Source organism: Anarhichas minor, unplaced genomic scaffold (genome assembly GCF_050575085.1).
Source record: "Anarhichas minor isolate MPS153535 unplaced genomic scaffold, ASM5057508v1 ptg000027l, whole genome shotgun sequence".
NCBI lineage: Eukaryota > Metazoa > Chordata > Actinopteri > Perciformes > Anarhichadidae > Anarhichas > Anarhichas minor.
This window is the reverse complement of record NW_027466473.1, coordinates 24,099,628-24,118,025: the sequence shown is the minus strand read 5'-3', so window position 1 is coordinate 24,118,025 and position 18,398 is coordinate 24,099,628. Positions and strand designations below refer to the sequence as shown.

The following is an 18,398-nucleotide window of genomic DNA, read 5'->3' as shown; positions in this document are numbered from 1 at the left end:
ATGTCATATGCAACTCAGACCAACATCACTGTTGGACAGCGGGGAACACTGGAAATTGTGTTGTTTTCTGCTCCAATTACATTACCATGCTGTGTGTTTCTCTTCATTAACATCACCATGTTGTTCACCTTGAGGAGTAAACTGGTGTTTCGTGAGACCTCCCGTTACATCCTTCTGTTTAACCTCCTTTGTGCAGACACTATGCAGATGGCACTGAGTCAGTTACTGTACCTTCTGGCTGCTTGTAGAATAACACTGACGTATCCGTTATGTGGGGTTCTTGCCATGCTCGCTGATCTCACAAATAAGATCTCCCCTCTCACACTGGTGGTGATGTCTCTGGAGAGATATGTGGCTGTGTGCTACCCACTGAGGCACACTACCATCATCACCATGAGAAACACAGCAGTGGCTATCATTGCGGTTTGGACCTTCAGTTCACTAAATATCCTCACACAAGTTATTCTACTGTTAGATTTTCCATTTGAAGACCTGGAGAGCCTGCAGATGACAGATTTTTGTGCCAAAGTAAACATACTTCTCGGCCAAATGTCTGGTCTTTATGATAAAGGCTACACTTATTTTCTGTTTGTATCAGCTAGTGTGGTAATTATTTCCACCTATATTGGTGTGATGATAGCAGCCAGGTCAGCCTCCACAGACAAAGCTTCAGCCCGAAAGGCTCGTAACACACTGCTGCTGCATGTGGTGCAGCTGGGCCTCAGTCTCTCCTCCACTATTTACACCCCGCTGGTTATAGCTATCTCAAACATCACTGACAGGTTAGCAGCCCTGCGTATCCGGAGTATTCTTTATGTGTGTATTTTCCTTTTCCCCAGATGTTTGAGCACACTCATCTATGGCATGAGAGACAGAACTATCAGGTCCATCCTCATGTACAATCTATGTTGTAGACTCAGCTGTCGTCCCAGCAAAGGCTGAGGTCTCACTCTAGACTACATTGAACTATTCAACCATTGCTAAATTTTTTCTTTTAATTTCAAACATAGAATATGAATGAAAGCATTTCATTATATAAAAAATTAAGCTGATTTTGCTTGCTGATATTCATTCTCTATATGTATAAATAATTAAATAATAATTAATTAATTAGTTTTGTACTTTGATTTATATATTTTGCACGTACTACATTTAAATGAAATGTGTTTTCTTTCATTGTGAATTGAACTCCCCATCAGAGTCCCAACACTGTTGCAAAAACCACAAGAAATAAGAGTGAAGGTAATGAATACATACAATCACTATACTTTGTAAAATGACTACACATGTTGGGGAATGAAGTTAAAGGCCAATCAATGAAAAACAATGTCTAAACTAAATTAGGATTTTAAAGGAACATTCTACAAATGTGATACATTTGGATTTTGGTTCAGGTTGTCGGAGCTCGACACACAGCAGTGCACAAAGATGATGAAGCAGAGGAAAGGTTTTCAGAAATAAAGTATTTAGGTGGATTATCTGGCTCAATTTGATCGAAAATAAAATCATATTCATAACCATCTCTGACTGTAATGAGTTTTTTATTTTTTATAGCAATTACAATACTTAGTTCCCCCGGTAACTGCTTTAAAATCTCTTCTATTAACTGAAAATCAAATTCCTTAAAATGCACAAAACCTTTGATCCAGAGAACAGAGGCCAACAGTCGGTATGTTTGAACTTAATGTTGAACTAAAAAGAAGTTATACATAATCCAGGATACAAGCAGCACAGTTGCAGCTGCCAAATGCAGGAAGGAAAGCTGGCAAAGATAATGGCGTCTGTGTAGATGCATAAATAAATGTATTCATTACTGCCCCTTTCTAAAGCACGAATACATCTGACAATAAGTACGTTTGTGTATTCCGTTAAGGATGAAGAAAAATTAACAAGAGGTGAAACTGCTGCAAGCTAAATAAAATGTAAAGACTTGTTGTGAATGAACATGTTATGTTGAGATTAGTAATTATGTGTCTGCTCCATTTAACATCTCACAAGGAGCTCGGGATGCCCCCCGAAACTCTAAACGACAACCGGTTCTAAAAAACCAGAGTATTGATAAGGCCCAAAGTTATCGGTTCTGCTATCGGTACTTTAAAAGTTCTGCAGTGAGACGTCCTCGTCTCAAACAACCTCTCTCTTTGTCTCCTCTCAGTACAGCGTGAGACTCACATCATGATCAGAGAGAACTCTGGTCGTCTCAAACACAATAAAAGCCTCACAAGTAAGTTCATCACAACATGTGACCAACAAGCAGAACATCAGTCTGTTTGAGGAGCAGCCGTCAGGTAACGGCAGTGATGTCATACGTTAGTGATGTCATACGGAGTATGATCAGAAGAACAAGATAATCAATGAAAGATGATCACTGAGATCATTGTTGAGCTGAGAATGTGTTTGAAAGATTTTAGATCTTCTCGTGTTGCTGCTGAAGAAACACTTTGTTTATACAAGATAAATAAAGCAATGTCGATTCTTTTCTAAATTAATTGTCTTTTTTCTTACAATATAATCAAAAAGAACCAATAAGAGTATCGATAAGAAACCGATCCGATAAGAGTATCGATAAGAGAACTATAGTACCGATAAAATCCCAACGATGCCCATCCCCACAGGGAGCTGGTCAAAAGACTGACCTCAATAATTCTAGAAAATATATTGACAACATATATCATAATCAGTCAGGCCTAGTGCACACATTAAATATCAACAACTATATACATGAATTGTATATAGTTGCTCAGCACTATCAACTAAAGAAACAAACTGCATTAATATTTCTAAAGATAATCAAGAACCTCACTGATAAAATGAAACTACGTTTGCCTGTTGACAGATAGACCTACCTGCTCCCACATGATGCATCTTCACTCTTCTTGTGTCTCGATGAATTCAATTCTGCTGCTTTTTGGTTATTGGGGTGTTTCTGGCCAGTGCTTTGGTATCATCGGTATCACCAGACCTGCTGAAAAAAAGAGAGTAGACACACTTTGATCTCATCACCACATGGATCATACCGCTCTCCACAGTTACAAACAACTGTTTGAATGGTTTCCAGAAAGACAGACACTAGCAGCAACTATATGAATCTGCACCAATTTTCTGTAAATACCAACACATAACTTTACTTTCTGTAAATACCAACACATAACACCAACACTTAACTTTAGATTACTACGTTGCCTACACTTTTTAATTTTGTAAGATGGACTGATTCCATAACATAGAATACATTTACAGTATGTATGGACTGTTTTATGGTCATAATTATTCACATTCTAATCTTATCCCATGTTAAGACGTTCACATGCACAACAAGTGAATTTTAATGAATGCCAGTAACTGCTCAATTTAAAGAAATACATATGGCCTAAAGTGTAAGATATAAAACACAACCAAGGTCTTTCCTTGAAAGAAACTCATTCAACCTCCTACAGGGAGGAAGATGGCACAGAGAAGGATCCGGAGTCCATTACATTCTTCCACTAGCTTAACATTAACAAATATGTGAAGTAGTTTGTTAAATGCAGTTTTACTTTCTTTATACTATGTTCATCCACATTTATGCTGCTGATCTTATCACCTGTCATTGATGCAACTCCCTAACAAACAGGACTGAATTAAGCAAAGAACAAACATGCTAGACACAAGCCATGTTATCTAGTTGAGCTAGCTACCATTCATTGTAGTCAGATGTACTAACATGGGCGCAACTAGTGTTGTTACCTGAGCTAACTGCAATTATAATCTAACTAGCTATTATCTTACGATGACGATTAACTAAAGCTGGCTACATAAAATACCACTACTGACTAGATTAATGAGATGTCAGCTAATGCATTAAAATGTCACAAATTGCAGTAATTCTTATCAACTTACCAGTGAGTGAGCTTGGGAAACTCTAAAAATGAATGGAACAAGTCTTTTCAACGAGTCTGGATATCGCCATCAGAAGAACAGTGGTGGCCGTCATTGTGGTTTAGGTTTGTGGTTTCCTCAAATTGTGTTTTATTAGGACCTGGAGAGACGGCACTCTGAACCACACTTGCATTTGGCTGCTAAAAATGTAGTTTTAATTTTAAATTAGTTATTCATGTTGTTATTTCTATATGTGCAGTTTGCTATTTATGCTGTTATTTTTCTATGTGCGATTGTCTAATGCTGTTGTTTTAATACAAGCGATTGTTTATTTATGTTGTTATGTTTATCCAGATACTTACTGAAATAGATAGATCTTGCTGTTGCATATCACACAATAATATGAGCATTTACTGCAGAATTTATGAATTCATAGATTTAATAAACAATACATTTTCTGATTTGTATTGCACACATGAGATTAAAACAATTAAATATGTGAGGTGTTGTGGTGCGTTAGCCCTGAAGCTTCTGATTTTTTGATTTTATTTTTCTTCAACATACAACTTTTACCAATGTATCATGTGTTAGGTGAAGAGTTTATCTGTGTACTTTGAAGGGTGGGTGTTTTTTCCCCGTGTGCTGTCCTGTTAATTTTCTCTTATCTTTTGTGGTTGTACACGTTATCATGTTTTTAATGCCATTACAGTATTGACATTTTATAACAATAATGTAATATGACACATAACTTTATTTTCTATTTAAATACATCAAACTGTGAATCAGACTTTCTTCTAACAAGAAAACAGGCGGTAGACAATACTAACAAACAGATGAAAACACCAATGTAATGTCCTGATTGACTGATATTCTAATCAGCTCATGAACCTAAAGCCATAACCACTGAGAGCTCACCTGAGAGCTGTAGCTCCACCTGCCTCCACTCACCTCAGAGCTGCTGCTGTCGCCACGACGTCCCTGATGGGATGATTCACAAACATATCAGATACATGTCATATGGGCAGCTAGCTGATGTAATGCTATCTACTTTTTCTAGAATTAATTCTGTAACAAACATTGTGTTTTGGTTGGGTGCCTAATCAAAAGCTGAAAGTTTAGAGTGTATAAGAACGTTATGATAGAAGTATGTGAGGGCCATTCACATCTTCTATTATGTCTCATAATTTGTTGCAGCAATTTATGTGTTGATACCATTTGTTACACAGATTTTGGTGCAAAAGAACTGAATAAAAGAATGTAAAAATGTAAAAATACCTCCTAAATACCACCTTAAGACACAAAGATCTTAAGGATACACAATAGAGAAAGTTAAGCTGTGATTTAGTATTAAAACATTTTCTCAGACTTGCACTTGTCTTGTTGAAAGAGGCTGTAACAGTAAATTAACTTTTCTTGCCCTGGCTAACGACTGCTAGCTTACAGAAGTTATGCTAGCTAACCTAGCTAACGATAGATGTTAGTTAGCGTGAAATATTTGGCAATTGTTCGCTTAACTTACAAACATCACGACGGCTAATGTGGTCTTACTTACATTTTTACTTTGGTGTGCTCCATTTTCAGGAAAAAAAACGTTAAAAGTTGAGAATTTATCTGAATCGAACATTAGCAGCTCCGTGAAGTTTTGCTTTAGCTAGCTAGCGAGTTCATGCTAACAGTTTCACTCACAGAAGAAACAAAATGGCGGCGGTGACGTAGAGTAATAGAGAAACCGATTCGCGAGGCTTGTCCCAGCCAATCACAGAGCTCCGTTTCTCTCCCGTAACCGTCGATCTGACGTCTTATTACAGAGGCGGGTTGCCAGATAAGCTGCGGGTTGCCAGATAAGCAGCCGTATCCCCCATTTGACGCTGCCCTTCTTTTCTCTCTTTACAAATCCGGTTTCATTTATAATTTTTTAAAGGTTCATATTGACTAATTGCAAATGTAACAACTTAATGTGTCTGTTAAGTCACTATATGAGGTAACACTGAGGTCTGGCCTACTGATGAAAGTACTTTTGAATATTTATATATTTGCAGTATTAAAAAAGAATGCTGTATAATAGCTTTTGTCTACAGAATACACACAAACAAATATAACTATGCACACAATTCTGAAAAATAGCATTTTGTAATATTAGTTTTCACTCAAAAATGAATTCTAAATCAACCAGGACTGAAATCTAAAGGACGAAAAAGCTAAAATAAATTGGCCCTTACTACTTCTACTACCTGTTTATACCTGCAAACACACAGTACACATACTATCACAGTTTATTCATTTTATCACCATTATTATATATAAAATAATTTACTTTAACTTCTGCACTGATTATGTTTCATGTCTTGGATTCTCATACCTGCGTGTTTCTCCCTTTATACAGTCTATAGTAGCAACAAGAATGTCTGCTTCATTGTAATTGTGCATTTGACAAAGTAAAGACTTGATATATTGATTATTATCAGTTACTGAGAGGCTTTGTTATCTGTCGAACAATTCATCCATTTGTCGACTACTTAATTCAAATATTTGCTCAATTAAACAAATCATTCAAAAGATAAAAATAATAAGATGATAATTAAACAACTGAATGTAATAAGAACCAGAACATCATTCTTCTAAAAGACATCTCCTCGTGTGCTGTTTTTTGGTGAAATACATATTAAATATTGTGTATCCTGAATCGGCCTAATATCAACATTATTACTTTCACAATGATAAAGAAGCACTACATTATTTTATTATTGTATTTATCATAATTGTTGCCATATTGTGGCCTAAGCTGTGTTTGTACCTATTTTACTGTATGAAATGTATTTAATATTTTACAACTATTCTAATATTACCTATTTTGTGATTGTTTTGTTAATAAAGAAGTAAAATAATTCAGTAATATACTACCTTGTCTCCACTACAATAATATGGCCACTAAGGGGCGCAAATGGTCTATTTTATTCCATCCCTGCAGACAATGTCGGTGCTTTTACTTTGAAAGTGGAAACAGGAAGTGTGTGTGTTTTCCATTGTCTCCGCGCGCTGACTCCGGTCCTTGCTCGCGCAGCCTCCTCCCGTCGTCGCCATGGTGCAGATGATGGAGTCGCAGTGCGAGTACTTCATGTATTTCCCGGCGGTGCCCATCACCGACCTGTCGGACCCGGCCCGCTACCGCACGCTGCCCCGCAGGAGTCACCTCTACCTGGGAGAGACGGTCCGCTTCCTCCTGGTGCTGCGCTGCAGGGACGCGGGGGCGACTCCGACCGAGGCCGGGCCCGGTAAGGGGGGTATCCAACCAGCTCTGGATGGGAGGGAGGAGGGGAGAAAGAACCCTTATTATAAATATTATATAAAGGTTTCTTCATGTGCAGGGGAATCAAAGGCAAGACCTTCAGATGGAGAATGCGTCTATGCAGATTCATGGAGACTCTGTTTGTTGCACCAGAGTCAAAGTACAACACACAACCCACTGTTATTGTCAGGATTAATATTATTCTATGTAACCTATGAAGTGTAACACAGATTTGGATTTATTTGTTCAAATAAACACGATACAAGAGGAAATCTGATAAAAAGTCACTCTAATCTTAAACTCCTTGAACAATGTGTTTTACAATTGAAAAAATGCAGTTTGAACCAGCAGAGAAAATATTGTTTTTTTAATGAAAATTATGTTTTCCATCTGAAATGAATGAAGAAAAATGGACCATGTGTCGTAAAATGATGGTGAAGTGTTGTTCATACTGCTGATCCCCCTCATGGCATAATAACAGGCCTATTGGACCAAATCAAAGCTACACATGTAATGAATATTTGACCAAAGAAGGGTGGAAGTTCAAATGAATACTGAAGCAAACTAGAGCTAAATCACTAGAGAACGTTGCACCTAATGAGGGCTAAAGCACCAGAGAATACTGGACTATACCAAGGACAGAACCCCACAGAATATTGGACCAAACCAGGACTAAAACAGTGTTAAACATTGGACCAAACCAGGGTTAATACACAAAAGAAAAATGGACCAAACCAGGACTAAAACTGTCCCATAAATTGGACCAAACCAGGGCTAAGCAGAGAACTAATAAGGGGTCAAGGTTTATGGAGCAACTGGAGCCAATGAAGGTTCTCTCAAGCATTGTATTATGTACACATGATTTTCCAGCAGTGGGCGTTGATGGCACCGCAGCCGGTTTTGGGACGGAGTCGGCCAGCAGCCGGGCGTGGAGGGAGCTGGCCGGCTCTCTGTGCGCCGTGGCCAGCGTGAGTCCGGGTGAAAGCAGCCGCCATCGAGGCCATCATCACCACGACTACCAGAGCAGCGGGGACGAGGCCAACGAGGACGGCGAGGACGACTACATCGCGGCGGCGGAGGCGGCCATCGCGGCGCTCGGCCGCCGGGTGGACTCCCGGTGTCGGAGCTTCAGGGACTGCAAGCCGCTGCTCATACACAACTCATCGGGGACGGCGGCGAGGGAGTTCCGCAGGGCACCTGTTCAGGTACAGCAGCATTACTGTACTGTTGGTAGGAGGGCAGCAAGTCCATGAACTAGTTAGTTATTAAGAGCTTGGATGTGAGCACGGCAGACTTATTATTTCAACATATACCAAATCGATTTCTATGAAGTTTGGCACATTCATGCTCCCCACAGGATGAATCAATAACATGGTGATCCCTTTACAATTCATCCAGCGCCACCATCAGGTCAAAATATGACCAAAAACCTACGACACAAATGACGTTCCCAAATCATCCTCATCTGTACTTTGTTTAGTGCTAATTGACCCTTAGCTAAGCCCCGCCCCCCTCGCTTACAGAATGAGTTTCTAATTGTTGACATTGACCTGCATATAGTATTGAGTCGCCAACTTAACTTCGTTGTATCTTATCAGACATCAACGCAGCTCTTCTTTATTTATTGATAATGCTGATTTTTAATCAGCGTGTCTGTGTCTTCAGTCTCCTCTGGACGAGCCGGTGGTTTTGACGGATGAAGTGATCTTCCCCCTCACCGTCTCTCTGGACAAACTCCCCGTCAGCACCCTGAAAGTCAAGGTCAGGAGCAACTAAATCTAATTCAGGGCGTTTGGAAAAGTGTGAAAGTGATCCACAAAACGGTGATCCAAGGCTTCGTGTAATTTTTCCAGAGCTACAACATTATGGAGACGCAAGACTCAATAAAGTGTTTTTTCTTCTGTGTGTGTTCAGGTGATGGTGACGGTGTGGAAGAAGGAGGCAGAGAAAGCGGAGGTGCAGGAGCTCGGCTACCTGAGCGTCCTGCAGCAACGAGAGCCGACACACACCTTCAGACACGACCTGAACACCTTCAAAGCTCAGGGTACAACACACACCCGGTGATTGACAGGTCTCTACCAGAGACGTATACGGCGTCTATACATCACTCCTCCTCAGTCCATATATGGTCACTTCCTGTTCACTGGTTGCAAAAACACCAAGATGGCGACGGCCACAATGACGAATTCGAGGCTTCAAAACATCAGCCCACAAACTAAAGACGACTTCGTCCACTTCTTATAGACAGTCTGCATGGATTAGTAGTATTTCTCTATAATCCAAACATTATAATTATTCTAAAACATGGAAGAATCTAACCTTGATCATATGATAGTCATGCGTACTTTAAGGGTTCTCTCAACCACTCGTAAAATGTTGTCTGACCTGGAAGAAGACCTAAAATAATAAAACGTTGTCGTATCAAAGGTCACTGACAAAAAAGAGGAAATTTGTCCTCAAATGTTTAGTTTAAAGCACAACAAAGAAAAAGAAAAAACAACAAATACATCCTAAATATCTCAACATCACATGCTAAAAGATGGAAAGAAACCTCTGAGTTGGTGTAAAACACTGAAGGAATATTGACAGAAAAACTAAATATCAACTATTTTGCTCATCAATTAATCGTTTTAGTCATTTTTCAAACACAGATGGTGAAAAAGAATTCCAGATATTCTCTGGTTGCAGCTTCTCAGATGAGAGGACCTGCTGCTGTTTGATTGTAAACTGAATATTTTGGGGGTTTTGGAATGTTGGTTGCACAAAACAAGATATTTGAAGACCTTGAAACTCATTTTTCTTTTACATTTCAGACACTAAATGATGATAATGTAAATGATCGTTGGTTAGTTATTCTGCATTTTAACAATCGTCTGGTTGTTCCCGTCCACAGTGAGCACCACTCTGACCGTCCTGCCGCCGCCCACCGTCCGCTGTAAGCAGATGACCGTCTCTGGGAGGCACCTCGCCATCCTCAAAGGTTCGGAGATTATTCCTCGTCGAGTTGCAGTTATTAAGGGATTTAAAAGTAGTGGATATGAAGCCGTTATCTCTGCTCTCTTCAAACATACCAGACCATTCACAGAAACACCATTCTGCCTCTCAGGAGTTACTGGCTGTTGTGTGACTTACCTTTTCTGTTAGGAGAAAAAAAGAAGAGAAACTAACTCCAGATCCACCAAAACATTCATTCATTGGAGGCGTGTGGTTAACTTGTCCCTAAAATAAATCTTTAAAACACCAAAGTCTCTCAACAACACAAACAAACTGCTGTGTCCTGAGAGGCAGAATGATGTTTCTGTGAAGGGAGTCTGGTGTGTTTGAAGAGAGCAGAGATAACAGCTTCAGTTCTGTTATGGCCATAACTTCTGGACGCAGGGAGAAATCGCCCCCCCCTTGCAGCCATGTGCTCTCAATCGGCTCCAAAACACAACAGCAGGTTAAAGTAAAAATTAAATGGATTTATTATCCAAGAAGCATAAAAACAGATACAGACAGTTACAAACCGAATCACACCACTAATAACAAAACAAACCTACATATAAAATGAAAGGTGAGATCCAATCCGAGCCAGCAGAAGATCTGAGATCCCCCAGAGCTTCAAACCATTTGTCCCCTCAAAGTTACATTCCTCAGCTCATCGATCAGCTCATTGATTGGCTGAAGTCCAACAAGCCCCACCTGGGCCGATGCCCCATTGTCTTGATGTTGACACCTCAGCCAGCCACTTTCACACAACCCCCACTCCAGCACATTCCTCCCCCTCTCACAGACACTTAATGCATGAAATGACCAGACTCCTACAAGTAAATATACTGTATCACATTATATCCATAATTAGGAGCTTTAAAACTTAAATTCCTCACATTTCCACAAAGATAAAGAGGTGAAGATGTTCTTAATATGACTCAGATAGATTCTTTAGGAGTCTAGAATACGTCCACGGCACAACATTACTCCATCTACTGTAGGGGAACTCATACAAACACTCTAAACATCTGTACTATCTCAGAAATGCACTGATCATTCATATCTAAGCTTTTGTAATAGTTTTGAATCCGTTATTATGTTAAATCTCTAATAGTTTACAATTAAGCGACTAAAATTCAGCTGCAGTATCAAATAAATTGCTAAATATTATATAGAACATACATATAAATGAGGTTTGAACAAATCGTTCCTTCTCCTCCTCTCAGTGTTGAACGAGTCTTCTCAGGAGGAGGTGTGTGTTCGGGATGTTCGTATTTTACCAAACCTCAACGCCTCCTACCTTCCCATGATGCCAGACGGCTCCGTGCTGCTTGTGGACAATGTGAGGTACGTACACACGCATCAGAAGTCCAGTTCTGACCTGTTACATTATGTCACGTATGACTGGTGTAGAGGTATGTTAACGTTATGATTCTACGTCCTTTATGTGTGTTTATATCTATGTGACGTATTCATTTCATAACAATGACATCATCAAGATGTTAGGTTCCATCACATTATGTGTTGTGTTGGTGTCTACATCACATCATGTTGTCATAATGTTCCACAACGATGCGTTCATTAAGCTGCGTTACTTGGTGTGAGTTTCCTCACTTTCTGTTACATCACATTTTGTTATATTATGTTCCGTTATGTTCTGTTACCTTTGATTCATGTTTTCTGTCACATTATATTATATTATGTTCTGTTACGTGATGTTTTTTAAGTTACGTGTTGTTACCTTTGTTACATTACGTTCTCTCACATTATATTGTATTGTTCTGTTCTGGGTTCCTAATATAACGTAACATGATAGACTGTTCTGTTATCTTTTGTTACATTATGTTCCGTCACGTTATATTGTGTTACGTTATCTTCTATTACTTTATGTTACATTACCATCTGTTACGTCACTTTTCATTGCGTTACGTTCAGCTACCTTCTTTAAAACTCTCTATCTGCACCAGTTTGATGGTTTTGATCTGATGAAGCTCAAACTGCTTCCTCTCCTGCTCTGCAGCCACCAGTCAGGTGAGGTTGGCATGGCGTCTTTCTGCAGGGTGGACAGCCTGGCCTCCCGCCTTCCCAGCATGCTCAGCGCTTTGGAGGAGCACGACTTCCTGTTCCAGTTGCATCTCAACGACATGCCGGAAGACGACTCCAACGAGGTTTGAACATGTTTGTGTGATTGTTTTAAAGGTACTTTAGGTTGTTTCTAGAATGTGATCTATTATGTCACAGTTGCATTTTGTTTTCATACCTTCTGACATGACAATATTTGGTGTTTTCTGTTGTTGGATTAATATCTCGACCGGGCTGTCCTGGTTAAACAAAGGTTGAATATGCTTAGAAATCCATAAATCCAAATATTGTGACACTAAAAAGAACTCTGCTGCAAACTTGCTGCTTTTCTTTATATTTCAGGAAATATTTGATTGCAGTTTGCAGAAACTGCAAAAGTATTTTACACTTAATGTGTTACTTCTCTGTGTTTTGAAAGAACATGAACAAACAGTATTTAAGTGTACATGTCTGAGCCTGCGGGCCAATCCCATTTCTTATTTTTACCCCTACCCATTGTTTTCAACTTGCCCCTCAGAACAGAGTTACAAGGGTTGAAATCTTCCTCTCAGAAATGGGACAACCCTTCAAGACCCCGATACGTCGTCAGTGGTCGTTTATGGCGTTAACACAACACAATAGCAGTGCTCTTTTGGCTAGCAGACCGGCGCTCATGCGGTAGAGGAGCGGTAACAAGTGAACTGTTAAATGTGGGACTGTGGTGCACAAATCAGCGTTAAAACAACGTTGTAACGTTAGCTAGCTAATGACAACGGCATACTAGCTGTTTGTTTGCTTGTTATAAGTCTATAATACATTGAATTGACATGAAGCTAATGATAATAACTTACTTTCATAACACTCGCTAAAGCGTGTGCCTTTAAAAACCTCTTCCTGAGAGTCTCTGTAGCTCTACCATTTCGCCCCAGAACGTTAGCATTAAAACGTGGCGCGATTAGCAAGCTAACGTTAGCGAGCTAACTAGCCAGCTGCTAAATGAGACAAATCAAACAACATAGTGCACATTGAAATCGCCAGATAATCAGCCATCAGTCATCAGCCTTCACAGATTAGGTCTGATTTAAAACAGTGGATGCAGTTTTGAGCTTTTTTAACCATGAAATGTCGATAACAAAAGTGAATCAATTGATTATGAAAAAGTAAACTTAATGGACTGATTGTGTGTTTTGGTTGATATTAAATGTTTCAGACTCGACTGCAGCGTTTTATCATTAAACATTAATGAACTTATACATGAACTCCCCTTGTGGTCAAAGTGTTTCCTTTATCTCATCACAATGTGTGTGTGTGTGTGTGTGTGTGTGTGTGTGTGTGTGTGTGTGTGTGTGTGTGTGTGTGTGCGTGTTGTTTTATGTTCAGGGGCTGGAGGTTCCCCTGGTCGCTGTGGTGCAGTGGTCAACTACCAAGATGCCTTTCACCAACTGTATCTACACCCACTACAGGTAAGGACATATTTTGTAATTAAATCCACTTTTAAAAGTCTGTCCCACTCACATGAAATCTATGTGTCTATATTATAGTTAAAGGAACAGTGTGTAACATTTAGGGGATATATTGGCAGAAATGGGATATAATTCTGGAGTATAGTCACCAGAAAATAAGAATTGTTGTGTTTTCGTTCCCTTATAATGACCCATATCGGTCAAAACAACACGGGGGGGGGGGGGCGTTGTTTTGGTCATCCTTTCATAAAAGTCTATGAGAAAATGACTCTACTTCTCTCTTGATTTATTACCTCAGTAAACATTGTAAACATGAGTTCATGGTCTCAATCTCTAGTTTCAAGTCTTCTTCAATACAGCATGATGTTCATTTAGTACATTATGGTCCATTTAGAGTCAAACAGACCATAAAGCAGGGGATGCTTTAGGGCGGGGCTACACAGTGATTGACAGGTCTCTACCAGAGACGTATACGCCGTCTCTACGTCACTCCTCCTCAGTCCAGATATGGTCACTTCCTGTTCACTGGTTCCTAAAAAACAACAAGATGGCAACGGCGACCTCGAGGCTTCAAAACATCCACAAACCAATGAGCGACGTCACCATAACTACGTCCACTTCTTATCTACGGTCTGTTTCTACACCTTCAGATCATCTTCTGTCTCTTCCTCCCTCAGGTTGCCCAGCATCCGTCTGGACGAGCCTCGCTTTGTCATGACGGCCAGCTGCCCGAGCACCGTGAGGGTGAAGGAACACTTCAAGGTTAAATACGTTCTGCTCAACAACCTGCAGGACTTCCTGGCTGTCCGGCTCGTCTGGACCCCAGAGGGTCAGTGAGACCGAGGGGTCTCAAACGGGACATTTTATAAACAAGCTATATAAGAAATACACAAATTTGAGTTAAAATCATGTCTCTTGTTATCTGTCATTTGAAGAGAAGACTTTACGTGCAGAAACATCTGGTCAATTATGAGACTTCTATAAAACGTCTTCTTTCAGACTAGTGGAAACATTTATTTTACCATTTTGTTTCTCCTAAATTCACCAAATGTTACCATTAGATGGGATGAACAGTTTCATGTCAGTGAGGTGTTTGTTTGTTTGGTGACATTAACTTTGATATTTTGGTTCTTGTGGCTCGTTGATTTAATGTAGAAGGATGTAAATTATTAATTTGATGATTTTTTTGTAATCTTTGAACTTTTCAAACGCTTTCATACTCAACAAATTATTTTATTGGTTTCTGAACTACGTTTTTGACCTAAGATCATCCACTAAATGTCATCGATTGTATACCTGTGTGTGTGTGTGTGTGCAGGTCGAGGTCAGGTTGACGACGCGTCTCTGGCCGCTGTGGTCTGTCACTCTCCTCTCAGCAACCTCGGTCACTGTCGGAAAGGCAGCACTCTGTCCTTCAGCGTGGCGTTCCAGATCCTCAAACCGGGACTCTACGAGGTGGGTCCACTCTGAAAGAAAGTCATACCGGTACCCAATATAGAGGCGAGGCCCCGCCCCTTTCTTTCTTTTGGACCACCAAGCTTCTAGTTCGGCATTTTAGCCGTCGCCATCTTGTATTTTTGCAGCCAGTTAACAGGAAGTGACCACATCTGGACTGAGGAGCAGTGACGTAGAGCGGATATGATTACCGTATTTTCCGCACTATAAGGCGCACTTAAAAGCCTTTAATTTTCTCAAAAAACGACAGTGCGCCTTGTAATCCGGAGCGCCTTATATATGGATCAATTGGTTAATTGGTTGATCCATACTGGTTGTACACGGCGCTCTGTCAAAATGTTTCAGTACGACTGGTAAACTACAAAGCCGCACCGCGGTAAACACCGGTACTGTGCTTACTCCTAGTCCAACACCACTTGTGTGTATAAAGACCCCAAAATGGCACCTTTCAAGAGACACGCTTACGACGCTATTCTATTCTATGCGCCTTATAATCCGGTGCGCCCTATATATAAAAACAGTTCTAAAATAGGCCATTCATTGAAGGTGCGCCTTATAATCCGGTGCGCTTTATAGTGCGGAAAATACGGTACTTCCTGTTCACTGGTTGCAAAAATTACCAAGATGGCGACGGCCAGCTTCCACATGGCTTTGGTGGAGTAGAGAAACCCAACACAAGTCTTCTCGTCTTCTCTCTTTGCAGCTGAGTCAGCACATGAAGTTAAAGCTCCAGTTCACGGCCTCGGTCTCCAACCCTCCGCCTGACGCTCGGCCGCTGTCACGTAAGAAGAAGACATCTCTCCTGTTTACATTTCTCCATTTTGAATGTGAAAGGAGGTAAAAAGAGTCGACAGATACATCAGAAATGGTGGCAAAAAAGTAAAGATATTAGTAAAGAGACCGGACGAAACTGTGTGTATGGTAATAAACAATAGCTTGTCTATGGAGTAAACAATAACATTGTGACCTTATTTATACGCAGATGACATTGTGTTGAGTGTTGATGGAGCAGCTACAATGTTAGCTTAGCCTAGCACCGATCAATCCAGACTCCATTCAGAAAACAAGCATTTTAAAAGTTATTTGCTTGTCGTCTTGTGGAGAGAACTAACAAAACACGAATTCAACCTTTTTACAAATCGGCATCATTATGTAGTTATTTCGGCATCTTTTTTATCAGTTTATTGCAATTAAATCACAGCTAAATGTGTATATTTTGGGTTCATATACAACTGTAGTAAAGCAGCCAACGTGTGGATTGATTGACACAGTGAATCCTCTGGATGATGTAATGAACTCATCCTGGATATCTGGGACTTCAACAACATGTTCAAAGCAGCATTAGCGTTATTTCTGAGGAAACATTGTTGGTGTCTATATGGAGGTAAAAAGCAGAAAGCAGGTTACAGGTTCTTTATTATTCACCTCTAATCTGATTTAATAAACTAATGAAATAATACTGTAATAATTACAGATACACAAACAAATCTTGAGGTAACTAGAAGCCTGTTCATTTGGTCAAAAACCTCTGAATTTTATATTGAAGTATTTCCAAAGATTCCAGATCTTCTTGGAGTGTAAACATCACGTAGCTTCCTTCTGGTGGTGGAAGATGTCGTGGTTTCTGTGTTGAACGTTGTCGTGTCCTCACAGGTAAAAACAGCCCGTCCAGCCCGGCGTTTCGAGACCTGCTGGACCGACACCAGGCCAGTCTGGGTCGGTCCCAGTCCTTCTCCCACCAGCAGCCGTCTCGCTCCCATATCATGAGGTACCGCTGAAATTATTATTATTATGAAAATCTGACAACAATGAGGCTTTTTACAGCTGGCTGTGATGAACGGTGTAGTTTTGGCGATTGTTTAAATAAAACATGCATTTCCATCCCGTCTGGGTTTTTGGCTTCAGAGGGTTAAAGTTCTGTACTCGAGTAAATGTACTTCGTATCAGTCAATGTGTGTGTGTGTGTGTGTGTGTGTCAGGACGGGCAGTGCCATGGAGCGGCGGGCCATCACCCCCCCTGTCGGCTCTCCGGTGGGTCGGCCGCTCTACCTGCCGCCGCAGGACAAGTCGCTGCTGTCGCTGGACAAGATCGCCAAGAGGGAGTGTAAAGTTCTGGTGGTGGACCCCGCCAGCTAAGGGGCAAGGACGCAAGGAGGGAAGGATAAGGAAGCAGTGAGGAGTCAGGAGAGGCCTTGAAACATCTTCATCTTTAAGTTTCCCTTCAACAGAACCTGCTGCCTCATGTTTCTGTTGAAAACATTTTGATTTAAACAGGAAGAAGAAGATCAAAATAAAACTGTCCTTTATGAAGACAGAGACTGAAGAAACATTAATGTATTATCATGTTTTTGTTTTGTTTAAAAGGAGACGCTACAGGAACACATGCATATCAGTCTGTTAATAATATAATATAATATAATCAGGATCAACAGGTTTCATGGTTACTGATCATTAGCTAATGTTAGCATGCTAACATGTTAAGCTAATATGGTGACCATTATATCTGCTAAACCTCTGTTAGCATGTTAAGCTAAGAAAGTGAACATTATTTCTGCTAACATGCTACGCTTAGGTGGCGATTATTATACCTGCTAATCATCTGTTAGCATGTTAAGCTAAGAAGGTGAACATTATTTCTGCTAATCATCTGTTAGCATGCTAACATGCTACACTTAGGTGGCGATTATTATACCTGCTAACCATCTGTTAGCATGTTAAGCTAAGAAGGTGAACATTATTTCTGCTAATCATCTGTTAGCATGCTAACATGCTACACTTAGGTGGCGATTATTATACCTGCTAATCATCTGTTAGCATGCTAGCATAAAGCAGCGCTGTGTCTCAGTACAGCCTCACGGAGCTGATTTGTATTTTAATTTTGCGACCAAAATCTATAGTTTTTTACAATCTATTCTCTCCGTTTCCTTGGTAACCTCGAGGGTGTGTTAATACCTGGAACAGTCATTACCATCCCATAAAGTTCTTATGCAATGGGAACGTATAAATATGAATAGGACGGACCTGGGCGAATGCTTTTAGTTGATTTAGAGCCCCTTGTGGACAAAATGAGTATTACAACATGTTTTCATCTGCCACAGCTTTGTTTCACAATTTGTTTTCAGGAAAGATGATCCTGACAAAACTTTCCTGTTCTTAAATCACCTCATTGACCTCTCAGAGCTTCCATAGAATACTGAGAGCAAAATAAAAACCATCAACGTATTGTAACATTGTTTCTTTACTGTAACATTTATACTTGAATGCAACATTCACTCACAACTGTACAGTCGTGTGAATCATTCACA

At 40.1% G+C, this 18,398-nt stretch overlaps 2 protein-coding genes across 2 annotated transcripts; both read left to right on the top strand.

The window, feature by feature from the left end:
• Window positions 1-942, top strand: LOC142960609 (odorant receptor 131-2-like). The gene has a single exon (XM_076102533.1). The coding sequence runs from the start codon at window positions 1-3 to the stop codon at window positions 940-942; it is 942 nt and encodes a 313-aa protein (XP_075958648.1).
• A 5,995-nt stretch (window positions 943-6,937) lies between these two features.
• On the top strand, window positions 6,938-17,264 carry LOC142960540 (trafficking protein particle complex subunit 14-like). The gene is made up of 13 exons (XM_076102416.1): window positions 6,938-7,091; window positions 8,015-8,349; window positions 8,810-8,905; window positions 9,059-9,188; window positions 10,038-10,124; window positions 11,341-11,461; window positions 12,135-12,282; window positions 13,556-13,638; window positions 14,316-14,467; window positions 14,957-15,093; window positions 15,797-15,875; window positions 16,747-16,861; window positions 17,073-17,264. The coding sequence occupies exons 1-13, from the start codon at window positions 6,938-6,940 to the stop codon at window positions 17,227-17,229; spliced, it is 1,794 nt and encodes a 597-aa protein (XP_075958531.1). The 3' UTR covers window positions 17,230-17,264.
• Window positions 17,265-18,398: the final 1,134 nt, after the last annotated feature.

What these genes read in the sequence shown, in the direction of transcription:
- LOC142960609 (XM_076102533.1), top strand. Translation starts at nt 1, where the DNA reads ATGTCATATGCAACTCAGACCAACATCACTGTTGGACAGCGGGGAACA.
- LOC142960540 (XM_076102416.1), top strand. Translation starts at nt 6,938, where the DNA reads ATGGTGCAGATGATGGAGTCGCAGTGCGAGTACTTCATGTATTTCCCG. An exon ending in CTTCCTCCTGGTGCTGCGCT is followed by an intron (nt 7,092 to 8,014) that starts GCAGGGACGCGG and finishes ATGATTTTCCAG; the next exon opens with CAGTGGGCGTTGATGGCACC. An exon ending in GCTCGTCTGGACCCCAGAGG is followed by an intron (nt 14,468 to 14,956) that starts GTCAGTGAGACC and finishes GTGTGTGTGCAG; the next exon opens with GTCGAGGTCAGGTTGACGAC.